This window comes from Gasterosteus aculeatus, chromosome 17 (genome assembly GCF_964276395.1).
Source record: "Gasterosteus aculeatus chromosome 17, fGasAcu3.hap1.1, whole genome shotgun sequence".
NCBI classification, from domain to species: Eukaryota; Metazoa; Chordata; class Actinopteri; order Perciformes; family Gasterosteidae; genus Gasterosteus; species Gasterosteus aculeatus.
Genome location: NC_135705.1, coordinates 15,406,329 through 15,423,938, shown reverse-complemented (window position 1 = coordinate 15,423,938; position 17,610 = coordinate 15,406,329). Strand labels below are relative to the sequence as shown.

General features: G+C 43.4%; 1 protein-coding gene across 1 annotated transcript; it reads left to right on the top strand.

Moving 5' to 3' along the window:
- Window positions 1–2,062: 2,062 nt before the first annotated feature.
- Window positions 2,063–17,538, top strand: ell2 (elongation factor for RNA polymerase II 2). Its single transcript, XM_040203741.2, has 12 exons — window positions 2,063–2,407; window positions 5,393–5,437; window positions 6,025–6,149; window positions 6,257–6,420; window positions 10,286–10,545; window positions 10,860–10,984; window positions 11,323–11,395; window positions 11,483–12,173; window positions 13,157–13,229; window positions 13,575–13,746; window positions 14,667–14,711; window positions 14,860–17,538. Exons 1-12 carry the CDS (start codon window positions 2,234–2,236, stop codon window positions 14,974–14,976), a joined length of 2,064 nt encoding a protein of 687 aa, XP_040059675.1. The 5' UTR covers window positions 2,063–2,233; the 3' UTR covers window positions 14,977–17,538.
- The last annotated feature ends 72 nt before the right edge of the window (window positions 17,539–17,610 follow it).

Here is a 17,610-nt window from a genome sequence, read left to right as displayed (position 1 = left end):
GTTGGTGTCTGCTTATCTCTCTTTCCCACACACAAACACATGCTACCACGTTCACACTGTGCTTCTCTTCCTTTTTAATGGGAGGGTTAATCAGCAGCAGATGGCTTTTCTCCCTGCCAACAGAATCTGTCCTCAGGGATAGATTGCCACGTGGAATGAAGCTGGAGGTAAACTTCCGAAGATCCGTGAAAACTCATGTTGTACTCAGTTGTATTTGACTAAAATCAAGAATAAAAAGAACATTTGAGGACACACAAACCCAAGAATTGCTTTTGTAGAAAGGAATGTGTCCCTTTATCTCGCGGCCCTTTTAACGTGGATGTCTGTGGGGATAAACTTGCTTTTGGAGCGAGCTTTAAACAACGTTTTTTGGCCCTTGCGTGTTTGCTTTATTTCTCAGTGCTAGAAGCTGAGTTGAGAAGTGCCAAGTGTCTGTACTGGTAGTACAATTACCTGCCATACAGTCTAGTCCAAAAGCTGTTAGCCAAACAGACTACAACCTGTTATCCTCCTGTCGTAAAGCAAGAAGTAAAAGATGGGGTTTGGATATGCACTCAGCACGTGCATGCAACATAGTGTGCAGTTTTCTGCAGCAGAATGCATTCACAGCCCATCGCATTACTCTCCAGGGTAAGACTATAATAAATGTATCCACATTCAGGAACATTTGTAAGAGGTCAATCCTCATAGCAAACTAGTAATACAATAAAGGACTGCCCAGGTAAGTACTCACTGTGTTCAATGTTTAGCCTCTAACAAAAAGTTTGTAATTTTAAGCATTCTTTACACTGTGTCAGGTGACACCTTCAGGGCCTCTATTAACACAAAAGCTCCAAAAACCAATGAAGGCTTTATTTGCCTAGCACACAACCTGTCAGACAAAACGCAGTACTTCTGGAATCAACTCAGTTCAGTATTTAAAATAAGCATGTACTCAAACTAAGTCTGGCATTTTATTTTGGGAGATTTGAAGAATCATGTTGTTGATAGGTTAATGCAGGAAGTCCCAAATGTGTGTGTGTGTGTGTGTGTGTGTGTGTGTGGGTGTGTAAGTCAGGGGGATGGGTGGAGTGAAGAGCTATGGTAATCTTCTGGATTCACCCAGGCCTTACCCCACCCTGCCCCAGGCTGATCCACACCAAAACACGCTGCCCTAATCACCAGGTCGAGGGGACTGACACCAAAGATAGTGGAAGTGCAGCTCACATGGGGGACACACTTGTGCCCATTGTGCTGATGTCACATTACGAACCCGTATCATTAAAGAGAACCACATGAAAGACCATTTCAGAGCGACTTATAGCAGTTCAAAGAGTAGCCGGCTGTGAAAAGACCTAAAAATACAAGATCAAAAGCGGTGCTTGGTTTTTACTACTGACCCTCTTAGTTTATTGTCCTCACAGTGCGATTCTTGAGCATGGCAGTTTAATTTGAAATATATGAAGAGTACGCACAAAATGTTAAGACAACATTAGCAAAGCATTTCAGAATCGTATTGATTTAGCTCATGCAGATATATCTTACAACGGCTGTATGACCTGTATTTGATAAATGTTTAGCTCCCACTGAAGTGTAGTCGACAAAAGCCACCTTTAACAGTTTCACTAGGCTAGAATTAGTCAGAGCATGTCAGCAAAAACACAGCAGGCCGAGGCAGTTTCGCCAAGAGGTAACTACAGAGAGCGGCTTCTGGCTTACAGAGAAAGGGCAACTAAAAACTGGGATGTTTCCTTCAGTAAGGCTTTAAAAGATCAACTGTGACAACGTGTTTTCTTGGTTTTGTAAATAGCTTGAAAGACAGATTTGTAAAGCTACAAATAAATCATGTTACAACTTCTTGTGCACAATCATTCCCAAAGCAAGTGGTGAAATAAGAGCTTTTACTTTATTCCCACAGCAGAAGTAGCAATATCAGAGTAGAAATATTTTTTTTTTACATGTAAAAGTACAAAGTAACCTACACTAGAAACACTAAAGTAAAGCTCTCCATGGTTGCCTCTAAATTACAGCCTACGCAAGTGCAGTGGGACCCTTTAATAGACGTTTGTTAATTACTTAAACCGCAGTGAAACGCACAATTATACATGCGACAAGCCGACTTTAACTCCACTCTGGTGGGAAAGTGAAAAACTAACAAGCCAGGTCGAGACTAATCCGACAGCGTCAGCCCTTCAGGCTGCAGCTGTAGTCCCTCCCCGCCAGAGCGGCGAGCACAGGGCGCCTGGGCTGCTAAATGCTGCTCCCTCAAAGGGACGATGGTGGAGGGCTGGTAAAGATGGCGGCGCTCTCCGAGGATGGGAGGTATGGATTAAATTGTGGCCAACAGACCGCAGATAGAGTCACCGTATTACACGTCAAATTGACCGAGACGGCGCTGAGAGCCATAGAGAGCCACCAAAATTGTATGGTGAGTGAAACGGCCGTTTTTACTTCAGTTCAGAGAAAACAGCCCGGACCGTCGGGCTGACACAGCTCGTCTCAGCTGGGAAGCCCAACTGCCACGCACAGCTACAGCTAACGCGTCAAAGTTAGCTGCGCTGTTGACAGGGCTACTTTTGCTTGTTTTTTTATACGGTATTAGTCTTGTGTCATTATGTTGACCGACTGGTTACGGCACGGGGGATCCCGGCCGTGTGATCTGGCCGGATTTTACGAATTGACAAATTGTATTTAATTTAGAAAACCTGTCGGGAAAGTTAGACGCTTTAAGTAGCCAGCGTTAGCTCTAGCTAGCTAGCCACTTCTGTGTGAATCCCCTCTCCTGATCTCCGTACACTTAGTTCTAAACCAACGTTACTTTGACCTAATTAGGAAAGTGGTGACGTTAATGTCATTACGACGAATGCACTCGTCGTCCCCCCAGACAAGTTTAACAAACTGAGAGTTAATCGTAAATGCTTGGGTCAACCAATGTGGACTTTTATTCGACGAGGTTTGTAAGTTAACCTTCTTTGGCAGAGCGGTGGATGTCCACGGATACGTTGATGCTCATTTAACGCTGACTGGCTTGCGCCATAAGGCTAGCTGATAACTAGTTAGTCAGCTCGCCATATGGCTAGAAGTTTTAGCTAACTGAAACGTCACGTTACATCCTGGCAGTGGTTTGAAGCGAAGGCTCATCCCTTCTACAGCAAATCAACTTCAATATAAAATGTGACACACCGCAGCCAAGCATTCGTACGATTAAATGCCTCAAAGGTTTACACACACTTTAAATATTTTATTTGGGCTTGTTTTCCAAATGTTCAAATTGTTTTGGCATTATCAGATACTTGCTGCATGAGGTGTTGACCAGCATTAAGAGATAACGCTACAGGGTTTCTGACAGCAACATCATTTTTCTAAACAAAAATAGTCTTCATTTTGTTAAATCTATTGCATTTGCGTACTTTCTAGCTCTCAACACACTGGCTTTTGGAACTGTGTGATAATGGCTCACTGCATAGATAGATTAAATATAATTAGTTAATCTTGAACCGCACAATTGGCATAATCTTGTGGAGGTGCTACAAAGGTGACCTAATTTGGTGCTCTGCAGTCTTGGGTTGCAGAGGCCTGAAGCCAAGTTACCTGACCTTAAGTCTGCCAACAACAACGCCGTGCGTTACGTAATGGCCTGCCTGGGCCTGTGTCTCCACTCAGGGCTGATGCGCTGCGCGGGGCTGGACCGATCAGAGGTCCATGTGACCGCTTTTTATGGCACATGCTGTGTCTCTATGGATGCCACACACACACACACGCGCACGCCACTCGCCCTCCTGCACATCAAACCTTTGCTCACTGTGAGCCACGTTTTTTTTTAATGAACTGACGAAAGGAATCAACATTTTAGAACGATTGAGTTTAGTTTGTCAACTTTCAAAGCGATCCGTCGGTAAGTCGGAGGAATTCTTTTGTGACAGTCCATGCTACGACCTTATTGGATGTGGTAATGCCGGTCTGTGCGCTACATTGAACGGCAGCCTGCCATCTCTTGCTGACTGAGCAGCCAAAACTGCCTGCTTTTTGTTTCTCTCTCCCTCTCGGTAATGTGTGTTGCAGCTCAACCAGTCATCGAACTATGGAAGCTGGCTATCTTTGTCTTTCTGTGGTGATGTGAAATGTGATCAGAACTGTGTGTGTGTGTGGTGGGGGAGGGAGCCAGTGGCTTGGACTACCTTGGGGTTTAAACATGAGTTATTTTTAGTTGTAAGAAAATTCTCATTTCATCCAAGATTATCAGTATGAGTTGGCAAGACAAGTTCTACTTTTAAAGAATACAGAGAAGCTGTTGATAATAAAAAGTAAATCCCTCTGAAACAAATTGATTGATTTAAAACATTTTTTGAAAGTCTGATCAAGCCTCCTCAGCTCTAACTTAGTGAAGTATCAAGAATCATATCCTGTACGCCATGAGAGCAGCCACTGCATTTCTGTGGCTGTCAACTCCATTTCAAGTACCGTAGCCTCCAACACCAACCTGAGAACCTGCACAAAGCAAAGACCTTTCCAAAATTAATTTCTTTTCAAATAGTTGCCGTATTTGAGTCAAAGTTCAGATTAAAGTCAAAATGTTTTGCTTACCCCGCACCTCTTAACCACTTCAAAAGAAGGTAAAGTTGACTTGCATGGTTTCTGTGCAGGGGCCGAGCCCTGAAGTTGGCTGCCAGTGGATTGTCGAGTATGTGTGGCTCACAGTTCCCCATTGTTTCAACAGCCAGTCCACTAGGGCCAGCAATTATTGTTGCTAATTGTTTCATTTGCATCTATTTATTTTCAAGCAAAAAAATCCTTACATTTCTTATTTTATTACTCTGAATGGGAGGTTTTTTTTCCAGGGGACTTTTAAGCTGAATGTATTTAGGTTTTAATTGTCCTCAGACAAAACAAGCAATAGACGTCACCTGGGTTTGGAGAATTGTCATGCTCATTTAAATTGACTTTCATCGACTCAACTTGAATGATCTGTAATCCGTGATGTAAATAAGCTTTAGTTGTAGTCCTGCATCAGACATACTGTCAGTTCTACTATTGCCATGACAGTCGCATGGAAATGAGGCTTTCTTTCTGCATTGCTGGCGCTTCAGGTTTTTTTTGCATGATTACTACCAATTCTTTTCTCGCTTGGGCTCAGAATCTGCATGTTGGTTAATACCTAGCTGTGGGCTGTAGTTTTTACGCCATGTTTGAGTGCAACATTTTAAAAAAGTTGTATTGACAGTGCTTTGAAGTGTGCACCCAAGGCTCTCCTGTTTCCTCCAACTAAAACTCCAACGCAACGGTTGCTTTGTGGGTTCGAGACTCTTAATTCAGCCAATTTTTGTTACTTAACATACTGTTATTGTTTTTGTAATAATCCTTTACATTTCCAGTGTTAGTTGGGCTTGAACTGTTGTTTCTCTTCCCTTTACAGAATGTACCTTCACAGCCAACAATACAATTCAAGGGACTCCAAGGGGTAAGTTAATAATCTACCCAACTGTGGCTTTGTTTACACTTATCTGTCACCAGCATGGCTCATTATTATTATTGTTATTATTAGTAGTAGTAGTAGTAGCAGCAGCACTACGAGTAGTTGCAGCAGTACGATACATTAGTATTTATTTCAGGTTCAGTTACAGTTGCGTCCTTTTATGCAAACGGTCGGCTGAACTGCTCAGAGCGCCACAGATTTCAGATCCTTCCAAATAATGTACTGAGAACACTGTTTCTCATTGCACGTTAGTCTATAATGCACATGACTCGCATGAGGCCTCCCCTTAGCGGATGAGACCTCAAGGGACCTTCGTGTTTCGTGCTAGTACCATTATTCAAACATACAACCCAACAGCTGTGGTGTGGACCCTGCCTCTACACAATTATGTGTATACGGCTGACCTGTAAAAAGAGAACGAGGGCCACATTTGAAGGTGGCTTGGCATAAGTTTTGTAGTGACAAATTAACGTGTATTTGATTGGCCAACTTAGTTCAATTAATCGTCAGTGTTCAGATGTCAATGGATATTATATATTGTTGTTCCCTCTTTTTTGTGTGACCCCTTACAGCGCATTAAAATTCCCAAGAACGATTCCTCCTCAGACACCTTCCACAATTTTGATTTTTACCTGTCTAATGTGGGCAAGGACAACCCTCAGGGAAGCTTTGAGTGCATCCAGCAGTATGTGGCGAGGTAATGGTAACCACTGGTCCGCTGAATCAACTGTTACTGTCTTGCTACACACTGCTAGAAGGTAATCCCTTTCTGCTTTGCGCATCACACTCTCTCTTTGTCTCCAGCTCAGGGGCCTCACACCTGGCATTGTTGGGGACGGTACAGGACAAGGTCACAGTGTGTGCCACTAATGACTCCTACCAGGTGACCCGGGAACGCATGACCCAGGCTGCTGAGGACACACGTGAACGTGGGACCAAAGTCATCAAGCCTGGAGGCCGGTACAGAGGTGGGGCCCTTGCTACAGTCTCACTTTTGCACAGGGCGCCGCCAGATGCCAGGTCTGTGTCCTGGACACCGGCATGGCTTTACGTCCGATTCAACACCTTTCCTCTCTTTGCAAACTTGGCCCCCTTTTGTGGGACTGAAAGCTGATGGCTTGACCCTATTCAAACCCATCACTGCAGCTGACTCAGCCATTTTGCTGTCTCAGTCTTCTTCAGATTAGCAGCCTGCCTGATAAGGGCCAAAGGTTTCAGTTTCATTGGCGCATAACTTGTCAGAACTGTACTAAAAGTGCAAGCACTAAATGCTGTTTTTGTTTAGCACCATGACATGCAGACTTCATAATCTTTCCCTAAAGCCTAGTTTATGCTTCTGCGTTTTCAGAGCGACGCAGACGCAAGACCCCCTTGTGTGTCCCTTGCGTGCCTTTTCACACCTCCTTGCGTGTGTTGAGCCATTTTTCTAGGCTTGCGTCGCCATTATTAAAACGAAGAATGTTTACGAGAGAGCGGATCAGATTTAAGAGCTTTTGTCGGAAGAAATGCGTAAATATGACCGCTTATACAACCCGTCATTGGCGGGTAGAAGCGGGTTGGATTCATGGAGGGATATCTCCGCAAACGCCGGTTTGTGGAGGAAAATACGGGACAAATGTGTCCGCGATGAAAAGCAGCAGTGGCGATGTGTCTATGATAAATAAACAAATAAATAAATAGACGTGACTCTAGGTCGTCAACAGAAACACGTTACTCCGCCTGTTGTTCTGGCGGTGAATTGCTCTGCAACACACTATAGAACCATGAATTGAAACGAGTGCGTCGACGCAGACACAGAAGCATGCGCCGGCCTTTACACTTTCCGGCCCACTGTGCTGACCAGTGTCTGGATTTGTCACACAGGCTCACTAGGAAGTCATAATTTATAATCTAATTTGGCTTTTCACTCTCCAGCCACATCCATTTGTCCAGGTAGGGCAAGGGATCTGCAGCCCAAAAACGTGCTTATGTAGTGTCTCATTCCGAATGTTTATTCATCTTTCCGGGCTTATTTTCAGCATCTTTTTCCAATAATATTGTGACGAAAAGGTCTGCATGCCAGTAAAGGAAACCACAAGGGAAAACTATCCTCATTGAGCCTCTTATCATATGGAAATGGTCTGGCAATCAAAGGTCCAACAAACTACAGCATCAACGCTGGATGCAATCTGTTTTGTAATTGCGAATGGGGATGCAATGTGTGGTTACATTTTGCATGGAGGTAAAGATGGTGTATATATCACTTTTTGATACATACTATGGTTGGCTGTGGCTGGTGGGAAAACATTAGCTGCAGGGTTTTCTTGTTACTTGTTCTTTGTAATCTCGTCTGTTTTAGCAGTGGTTGTCTGAATGTAACCCTGTGTGCACAGCAGAGAGTCTTTAGGCAAAACGACTTATCTGAATGAAGAAAAAAAAGTCTTCACTCAGGCCTGATTTCCCGCCCTAGAAAATTGCTGCTACTCGGGTCGTGCGTTTTAAGTTATGAAATATCAAAGGCTAGATTTTAGAGAAAATATAAGCGTGAAAAAAATGTGTTGCACATCCTCTATAGTTTGAATACAGATGACTGTCGCATCTATCCTTTTAATAATTACATAAATATGAGATACGATCAACATCTTCAAACATTGATTTGTAAATGTATAATATAAATTAGTTTTATTTCCCATCGCGAACAATTCTAACAAGTCATACTCTTTAACAGGCACACTTAAAACTAGTTAGTAGGATTCAAGCCTTTGTCAAAGGGTTCCTTGTTTGTACCTGAATCAAAATGTAACTCAGTCCCCAAATTTTCAACATGAAACCAAACCTCTGGCTTGTTTTCTGGGCCCGGGGGAACATTTGCATATAACTGGCCCTGATAGAAACTGGAAAATGAGAGGAGCTGCAGAGAAAAGGGGTGTGGGGGGGCTTCTAGCAGCTGGTTTCCAGCAAGCGCCCTATTAACTAATGTAAAAGGGCCTTTAGCGTCCTACTTTAGTAGGGTGTTAATTTCAGTCTGAAACTTAATTTTTGTTGTCTTCCTCTTAGTAAGCTGTTTCTTGCACTGTGACTAAACTCTTATTCTGTAAAAGTTCTCCCATGTACAGACCATGAGACCTTTAGACAGAAAAGCTTCCTCCTCTGACATTGCTCTTATAGTACATCCACACTAGTACGTTTACACGCAGAGTCCAGGGCCACTCATAATAATTAGAGTAATTAAAACCTCAAAATTTCTGTTTTGAGCTTAGAGTATGATAATACTCTGTAACCAAGCAACCAATCTACTTCCTGTTTACATCAGTACCCTGTATGCCCATTGCGGCTAAATAGTCATGTGAGAGCCGTTTTCAGGCATACTATTGCAAATCATTTTTAAAGGAAAAGATGTAGGGGGGGTTCCCCACCTCTTTTTACGCTGCTGGGTTCAAGTAGTGCGTGGGGGTCAGCAGGCTGTCAATTGCTGTATAAAACAAGCTCTGAAATATATTCTAAAGAAAGTGTGAGTAACCACAAACTAGGGCTGTCAAAATTGCTCAAAAATGATGTTCGAATATTTTCTTTCGAATAATTAAAATGAACAACAATAATAAAATAAATGCGGAGTGCTGATCAAGAGTTTTGTGCAAGCAATTTAAAGTCTCAATTGTTGTCCCAAATATGGCAGGCTTCATTCAGTGATTAAAACTGAAAGTTACAGTAGCAACATTAAACGCTCCGAGCGAGCTGTGCTGTAAAAACGGAACTTTTCCTTGGCATGAGACGGCAAATAATCAAACCAGTGCATGAAGCTGTTGTAGCCTATCTGGTCTATTTTATTCATGCAATATAGTCAGTAGTCAGGCGAGCGCCCATCCGCAAAGCAGACAGTCGCAGTTTAAATTCGTTGACAGCCCTACCACAAACGCAAGCGGTCCATAACAGACCGATTTTGTATTTCACAGTTTCCTCCAAGTTGAAATTAGCTGTGGACTCGTTTGACTGTTCAAAACGCCAGCAAATCAAATATACCTGGTGCTTATTGGCTCCTTTTCAAATATCCAGTCAGCGTGGTTAGATGGATTCGAATAACTGGCTTAGTCGGACTGAAATCGAATTCCATTTCATGTAAACACCTTTGTCCGACTATGTGCTGTCCGACTACGATCCGACTAACACCCCTGGATAACTCGATCCGATCCAGTTGATAGTTCGACTATTGCGGCATGTAACGGTGAATCGGATAAGGAACTGGACTTTGCGCATGCTTGAGATCCCGACGGCGTCTTCTCTCCGTTATCAAATCAGCCAATAGCGCCATTCGCATTCGCTGTACTCCTATTAACATCATGCAAAAATAGTAGAGGGATGTAGCTTCACCTTGCTCTCCGTTTGCCATCTTTCTCGTAATGTTGTTGTTGTTGTTGGTAGTGGTGAAGCGGTCAAGCGGAAATGGCTGTATCACAACTAGTTGTAATGAAAACAGCGCCACCTATCGTATCGGATAGGACATGCTTTCGGCCAATGATTCGATTTATTCACTGCCATGTATATTGGGATAATAGCACTTGCCCCGAAAGATAGCATAGTCCAACTAAGCAAAGATTTGAATTATACCATCATGTAAACACACTGAGTGTTAGTGGCCATCTGAACTAAGGGAGAATGAGTATACTTTAAACTATAGCCAATCTCCTGTTGGTATTATCACGGATGGGTGGTGGTGTCTGTAACTACGTACGACTGGCTCCAGGAAGTTAGATGTAGATAGTAGCCGGGGAATGTTCTTGAGCATATATGAGTGATAATAAACTTCCCTGCAAGGAAAACAGACTTTTAAAATTGTCTTTGCTTTGTTTCCTTTAGGAAAGCAAGTCCATATGCGCAAGCCGGGGCTATCAGGCCAAGATGTGGTTCCAGAGCGCAAGCGCTCCACCCCCATCAACCCAGCCAACACTATTCGCAAGTGCCTTTCCAATAACCCTGTGTCCCAGCGCTCCTGCAGGGATCGCATCATCCACCTGCTGGCGCTCAGGTCCTACAAGAAGCTGGAGGTGCTTGCCCGTTTGCAGCGGGACGGTATCAACCAGAAGGACCGAAGCTCACTGGGGACCACCCTGCAACAGGCAAGTTTTATTCTTTCGGGTGTCTCTTTTTTAGATGTGATTAGATGTAAATGTGAGTGACCTATTCATCAGTGGCTACAATTCCTCCATTACAGAGAAATCCAGTACATATTTTTGTACTTAAACAGCCGATATTTTATGTATCCTACATCTTCTTGAAGTGTTTAATTTATCACAGAAACAAGCCAACTAATCGTTAAACATTATTTACATGCACAGATGTTCGGCACGGCAGGAAATGTCAAGTTTCAGAACACGTATACTTGTCTTGCTCTCGGTTTTAACTTTAAACTGTGTCTGTGTGTCCAAAACAGGTGGCAAACCTAAACCCCAAAGACAACACATACTCATTGAAGGACTTTATGTATCGTGACGTCCATCGGGACTGGCCGGGTTACTCTGAAGATGAGAAGACACAGGTTGACCGGAACGTGGCTCGGTACATAAGTGGCCTGTCGAGCCTTTTATTTTTCCATCGGAGATCATAGCTCAGCATTGTAAAGTTTAACAATGTAGCTCACAATTAGGTTTATAGTTATAGACGTTATTTGATTTTCCCTAATGTAAATACGGGGATACGTTGTCTAATGTTAATCATGGGGACATAATGCCATATAGGTAGATATTTGAGCTTTCACCACTATTTGTGTCCTTAAGGCCGGACAAACATTTTAAACACATTTCTTCACTGCAGAAAACTGCAAATCGGAATCTTTAAAACATTTACCGTTATGCAAAGGGCTCGTTTTTGACAACACTATTTTCTGTCTTCAACAGCAAATTAGGTCTTCCTACTGAGACCCTCCCATCCAGCAGTTCTCCCAAAGAGGGCGTACCCACATCCCCCCAGGTATCTGAGCAAAAACACTCCGTCAAGCACGCGCCCAACCCTGTGAGGTATGACATTTTTCAGACAATTCTGTGTGTTTTCTTCCAGAAACGCCAGGCAGACTTTGACTTTATTGATCCTTTGGCCCCCAAGAAAGCCCGTATCTCCCACCTCAGCAATCGAGGGCCAGCCGCGTCCTCCACCTCCTCTGACCGCCGCGAGGAGGAGGGCAGCCCCAGCTCCAAGCGCTCGTCCCTCCCCGCCAACGTCACCTCGGGCCCTCCTCCCCATCTCCCGCTCCCGTCCCACCCCCCCGCTCCTTCTCACCAGCAGCCCAGCCCCGCCTCAAACTCCAACTCACCCAGCACCCCGGAAGGCTGCGGCACCCAGGACCTGCCTATCGGCCAGAGCTCCTCCTGCAGAGACCCCTCCCCCAGCCCTTTCTCCTCCGACAGGACCCTGCAGGAGCACTATCCGCACCCTGTCCCCGTGGCCAGACCGACCACCCCTCCTAGTCCCCCCCGTCCTCCTCCGGCACTTCCTTGCACCTCCCTTACAGTTACTTCCACTGTCATCACCAGCCCTCCCTTGTCCAGCAGTACCAACAAGAAGTTTAAAAAGAAATCCAAGAAGCACAAAGAAAAGGGTCGAGAGCGGGAGAAAGGGAAACGGACGGAAAAAAGTAGCAGAAGTCCTCCCAGTGTAGCAGAGCAGGCCGAAGACACTCATAAGGCCAAAAAGAAGCGCAGTGCAGAAGAGAACTGCGAAGTTATCGACAAAAATACTCCCAAAGATCAAGGTGCGTTTCTGTCTGAATGAAATATCAATTATCTGTTACGCAAAAACACATTTCTAATGTTTGAGTGTGTATTCAGTATCATGCTCTCAGCATTTTTTCACATTCGTTTCACTAATTACAGGGTTTACTTTAGATCAGTGACCTACTGTAAGGGGACATCTCTTTAAAGTGTGGTAATCAAATTTGTACTTTATCTAAATCAACATCGAATGAAATCAAGTACATGTGATGGAAAAGGAGGTGTCTAGCTGTTACACTCAGACCACATTTTCTGTACTCTGTGCTGTATTTTTTTGCTCCAGTGTTTTAAAGTCAGCCAGCGTACATGCGCGTGTTTGGACTCTCTAATTGAGGCTGCGTGGTTCTATCTTGTGACTAACTACTTTCCAGCCAAACGATCTTTCAGACTTTGGATTGTTGCTCACCTTGTTACAAATTATCTCTGTCTGTTCCATCCCACCCAACCACATGGTTTGATCTTTGATAACACTGATGTGCTGGATGTTGTCTCAACACCCCGACTCATTGATCCTTTGCACTTCAGTATGAATAAACATCAAAATCTATTTATAACATATTCAAATGTTTTTAATTCATTATTTTATAAATAGGCCTAAGTAACTATCTCTAAGGCGTCCAGCGTGCACCTGCCCATATTTATGATTTCTGGAAAATGGAACCAGCCGTACTGATGGGTTGCAGTTATTTTAATAACCAAACTGTTCCAATAGCCGGCATCTTGTTTAAATAATTGTTAAATGGGTTCTTTATTAGGTTTGGAACAAGCAACTCTTCCTTAAGGCCATGACCTGAAACGCATACACGCCCTTCTGCTAAAGTGTTGAGCTTTTTCCCTTATGAAAGTAACACCAGTATTCATTCAACCTGCGCCACATTTGCAGGTCGAGAGCATAACGACCGACCTACCAGCCCTCATTCTCAGTGCAGTATTTACATTCTTCCACTCTCCTCTTTCTCCTCAGGCCCTTCAGATAAAGAGAAACCAGCCCCAGCCCCCGAGTTCGCCCCCACCATTGCGACGCCAGACTATGTAGTGTGAGTAACCTTCATATTCTGTGCCGTTCCCGGTCTTCACCTTCTCCGGTCTCACATTTCACAATTTGTAGTATTAGACTGAACAGGACTTTGAGAACTGACCCACTCTCAACAATGAGAGCACAGGAAATGCATATGTTTTATTTGTGTGCTGTGGGTGCTCTGATCCAGTGCACTAATAGAGAAGCTCAAAAGTTGTTAAACGAGATTCTCACCTTTCTTTAAAGATTACAGCTTTTAGCAAATGGCATTTTGAGACCCAGAAAGTTGGGCGAGAGTTTGCACCTTTTTTTTTTTTTCTTAAAAATAAATCCTTTAGTTGACTTTCCTTTTCCGTGCTCACAGGAAGTACATGCCCATGGTGTCCATGGACCAGCGGCAAAGCTACAAGGACGACTTTAACGCAGAGTACGAAGAGTATCGCCAGCTACACGCCCGCGTGGAGAACATCACCCGCCGCTTCACCGAGCTGGATTCCAAGTGCCGGAAACTGGCCCCCGGCACCAAAGAATACCAGGTCAGATCAGCTGTCCTGAATGCACTGTACCTAATGTGGGTGTCGCCAGCTTCTTCTAAAGCTGCGCACTGTTGAGCTTGGTTTATACGCGCCAAGTGGGCACACACCAGAAAATGACATCATCGAGGAATGCGCTTGGCCGGGCACTTTTTGTGGTGAACTGCTAAAATCGCTATTCAAATGTCAAAGGGCATTTCATTATTAAATGCTTTCTTCTAAGTAAATATTGTTTGTTTCTTTATCTTACATGTCATATTTTGTTACGAGACTTGTACGGAAGCCATAAAGTAGTCGTGAAATACTAGATATGAGTTTACGTTCCGTCCTCTGCTGTGGCAGTTAGTTTGTGTCTAGTCCGTTACGCCTACGGACGAGTGTGGGCTGAAGTTTTCTTTTTGACTCTTCATTTTGTTTGTACGTCCGATGGCGTTTCAGAGAATAAAGCAGCATACAAACGTACATGCTTGGAACTTGCGCACCTTCTAAAGACACTCCCACTACGTCGGCAAATGCGAATATGCGAGCATCTGTGGGCGAATTGTAATTTAACACAACGTTTCGGCAATTGTCCAAAAAGGTGGCTGGTAAAAATAATTGTATTAGATGCAGACTGTGAATGGACTCGAATCATACAAATATTAGATAAAGTATCTAATCAATAGTAGAGTTCCTGTTATTTTGTCAATTCCTGGTATACAGCAGATAAGACATTCAGCTATATTGAAGGATTCCTTCATTGTCACAACTTCTGTTGCAGTTGACAAGCTGTCCTTTTTTTAGTTGTGATATCTCTATCGGCTGAATGTAGCATTCATAACATTTTGATATAGGAGATAATAATAGATATTGAATGCAAGCCATGTCGTTTCTGATTATTCATTTGTGTTCTATATTAATGTGGATTCCGTTTATTTCTACAGAAGGTGCAAGAAGAAGTCGTGAAAGAGTACAAAAAGATGAAACAAGTGAGTAGTTGTATGGACTTGTTTCTTATGAGGATGCGTTTTCTTTGAACTACAAAACATGGCTTGTTTATTTACTGCGTTTGCTGCGTTCTGTCAAACACGGGTTGTGTGTATGTTTATGGTGACATGTGCGTGTTTCGTTTTACAGCACAGCCCCAACTACCAAGAGGAGAAACAGCGCTGCGAGTACCTGCACAATAAGTTGGCCCACATCAAGCGGCTGATCGCTGATTTTGACCAGCGCAGATCTCAGGCCTGGTGCTGAGGTCACCGCTCGCCGCCGCTCCGCTAATCAGTATTGAGAAAGGAGTGTCGAACCGGGAGGGTGTCTCCAACTGGCTGTTATTTATGAACACACCTTCAGTTACTGGCTCTACTACAGCGCCCCCCCCCCCTCCTCCTATCATCCTTTTTCATTCCTACTAGCTACTTTTTTTTCCTCCTATTTTTTGATTCCACTGGCTTCATTGTTGCCTGCGATCTTGGAAATCTCACTTTATTACTGACTTTACCCCCATCTTTTGCTTTCTCTAAGTTTCTTCTGAATGGGCTCCTGTGGAATTTCATACCACTGGTCCAGTGGAAGATTATGCCTGCATGTGTGAAGGGGTTTGGGGGGGTAAACCGTCAACTCTTTGAAGGACTTTATCTTCAGGCAAAAAAAGAACAAAAAAAGTATTTTTGAGCATCAGAAAATATTAACTTGTATTTAAGTAAAAAAAAAAAAAAAGAGGGAGATCTATTTATTTTGGGACTCGTAGTGCAAAGAGTCCGCAGATGATATATTGTTTAACTTTTGTTGAAAACAATGCAAAAAAATTACCGCGGGCCTTATGTGTTTTGACTTTGAAGCCATTTTGCACGCAAGATCCATTATGTAATCTCATTTGGCAAAGATCTCTCGCCCGCCTTGTTTCCACTCTTTTGATGACAACTGTACTGGATTACCTTGTTTCAACACAATACTGCTGTTGAGGTTTAAGGCTGAAGGGAAAGGAAATGAGACGATCAGCAGAAATCAATTGAGCTGATTGAGATGCAACAGTACGTGTGCATGAATTGTAAATTTAGTTGTATTGGCCATGTGTGGGTGAGGGTAACTCAAGGATTATGATCCCCTGTCTGTAGGGGGCAGGAGTCCTTGCACCAACAGTGTTTAGTGTTCATGGTGCATTATGGGTGCCTTAAGGTGTTTACACCCAGAAACGTCAAGTGAGGGCCGACCCTTTGGGTCTACAGGCTCCACAAAGGAACTAGAACTGCCTGGAAACAGGATGTGCGTGTGTGTGTGTGTCAGAGGTGAGTGAAGGAACGGATGTCAAGTCTGAAAGGAGCGTTACAAAGTTTGTGTGTGTGTACGGTTGTGCATTATGTGGAATGACCGGTGTAAAAAAAAGAAATTTAAAAAAAATCGAAAAACTGGAAACGTGAAGAAAAAGTGAGAAACGTGAAAAACACAAAAAAAGCTGCTATAGTGTTCGACCAGCCAGAGCACTCAGGATCAACCTGGCTGGAGTAACGGTACCTGATCTTGAATGATGAGATATTGCCGATCCTGATCTTTCCGAATGGTTCATCTCTGAGACCCTGGTGAAGGCCCTCCTCTCCAGCTTTATCCAGCGGCAGACGGCCTGTGTTCCTGTTTATAGAAAGAAGCGACAAACCTGTCATCCACCCGAGGGCAAGTCTGTATTACAATTTAAAATGTATTTGATTCTCAGTTTTGAGTTCTGCAGAGCAGTGAAAGATTTTCTTTTTCAACATTGATTTATGGATCATGGATTTAGTTTGATGGACGGATGAATGGCTTCTTCGAAAAGTCTTTATTTCAACAAGGGAAAATTGTTTACAAACCTGTGTTAGAATGTTTGCCAAAAATGTAGTACGTTTCTGGTACTGCATCCATGGAGTAAAATGTCTGAATGGGGTTTCATTTTAGGACAAATGAATACTGGATTATCTGTATCAATACATGTTGGCATATGAGGAACATCGAAGTCACTGACGCCACCAGGAGGATCAACAACAGAGTGTTGACTCTGCTCTTGTGTTGCGTTCAGCTCCTTCTCAGTCTGATTCATATATTCAGCTAGTGTGGACGTGTATGAATCTGTGTCCTGTATTGAAAAATGTAGCCCCATTTCTAACCCCCAGAAACTGATAAGTAAATATCTATTCTATTTAGCAAATATTTTGGTTGTGGCACTTTGTCAAACGGTCGGTCTCTGCAGTAGACTGGCTGTCATGTTCAGCTGTCAGAATCAATTCCTCCTAATAACAGACTTGCGTCTCAAGTTATTTTGGACAGAACAACAGCACTTGTATCTTGGATGTGTCACAACTGCGAATAAAAAAATGTCCACAAGAGTTGAGGCTCTACTTGAGATGCAGACTTTGAGTGCTACCGGGTCAGTTTTATTATTTTTATTTTATCCCCTTACAAGGTTAATTTCACAGACTTGGTAGTCCTAACAGGCAGCTCCAGCAAATGAATGATGGATGCGAGGGCTTTACTTGGAGCCTCCAGGGTGTTCGCCATAAAGTGTGTCCTCTTCTCTGCCCTTTATCAACAGCAGATTTACTTAAATTAGGTCTGATCATTATAAATGGTTTGACGCATCGTGGTGGGAGGAAGGAGGGGAGAGACCGAGAGGGAGAGAGGTTTGTTCTAGAGTCTTAATGGGGACGTGACGGAGTTGAAAAATACCCCTGCAGTGTTTTAGGTATGAGAAACCACTTCAAGTGAACTTTGGTTGAAACCTGATCCTGCCCAGCTGAAAATGTACGAAACATTTCAATAAAATTCTATTTCGTTTCACCTGGAAAATGTTTTGTTTCAATGTCTTTGGTATGATCTTAATTAACTTGTCAAAGGATGCGGCCTCGTGTAGAGCAGAAG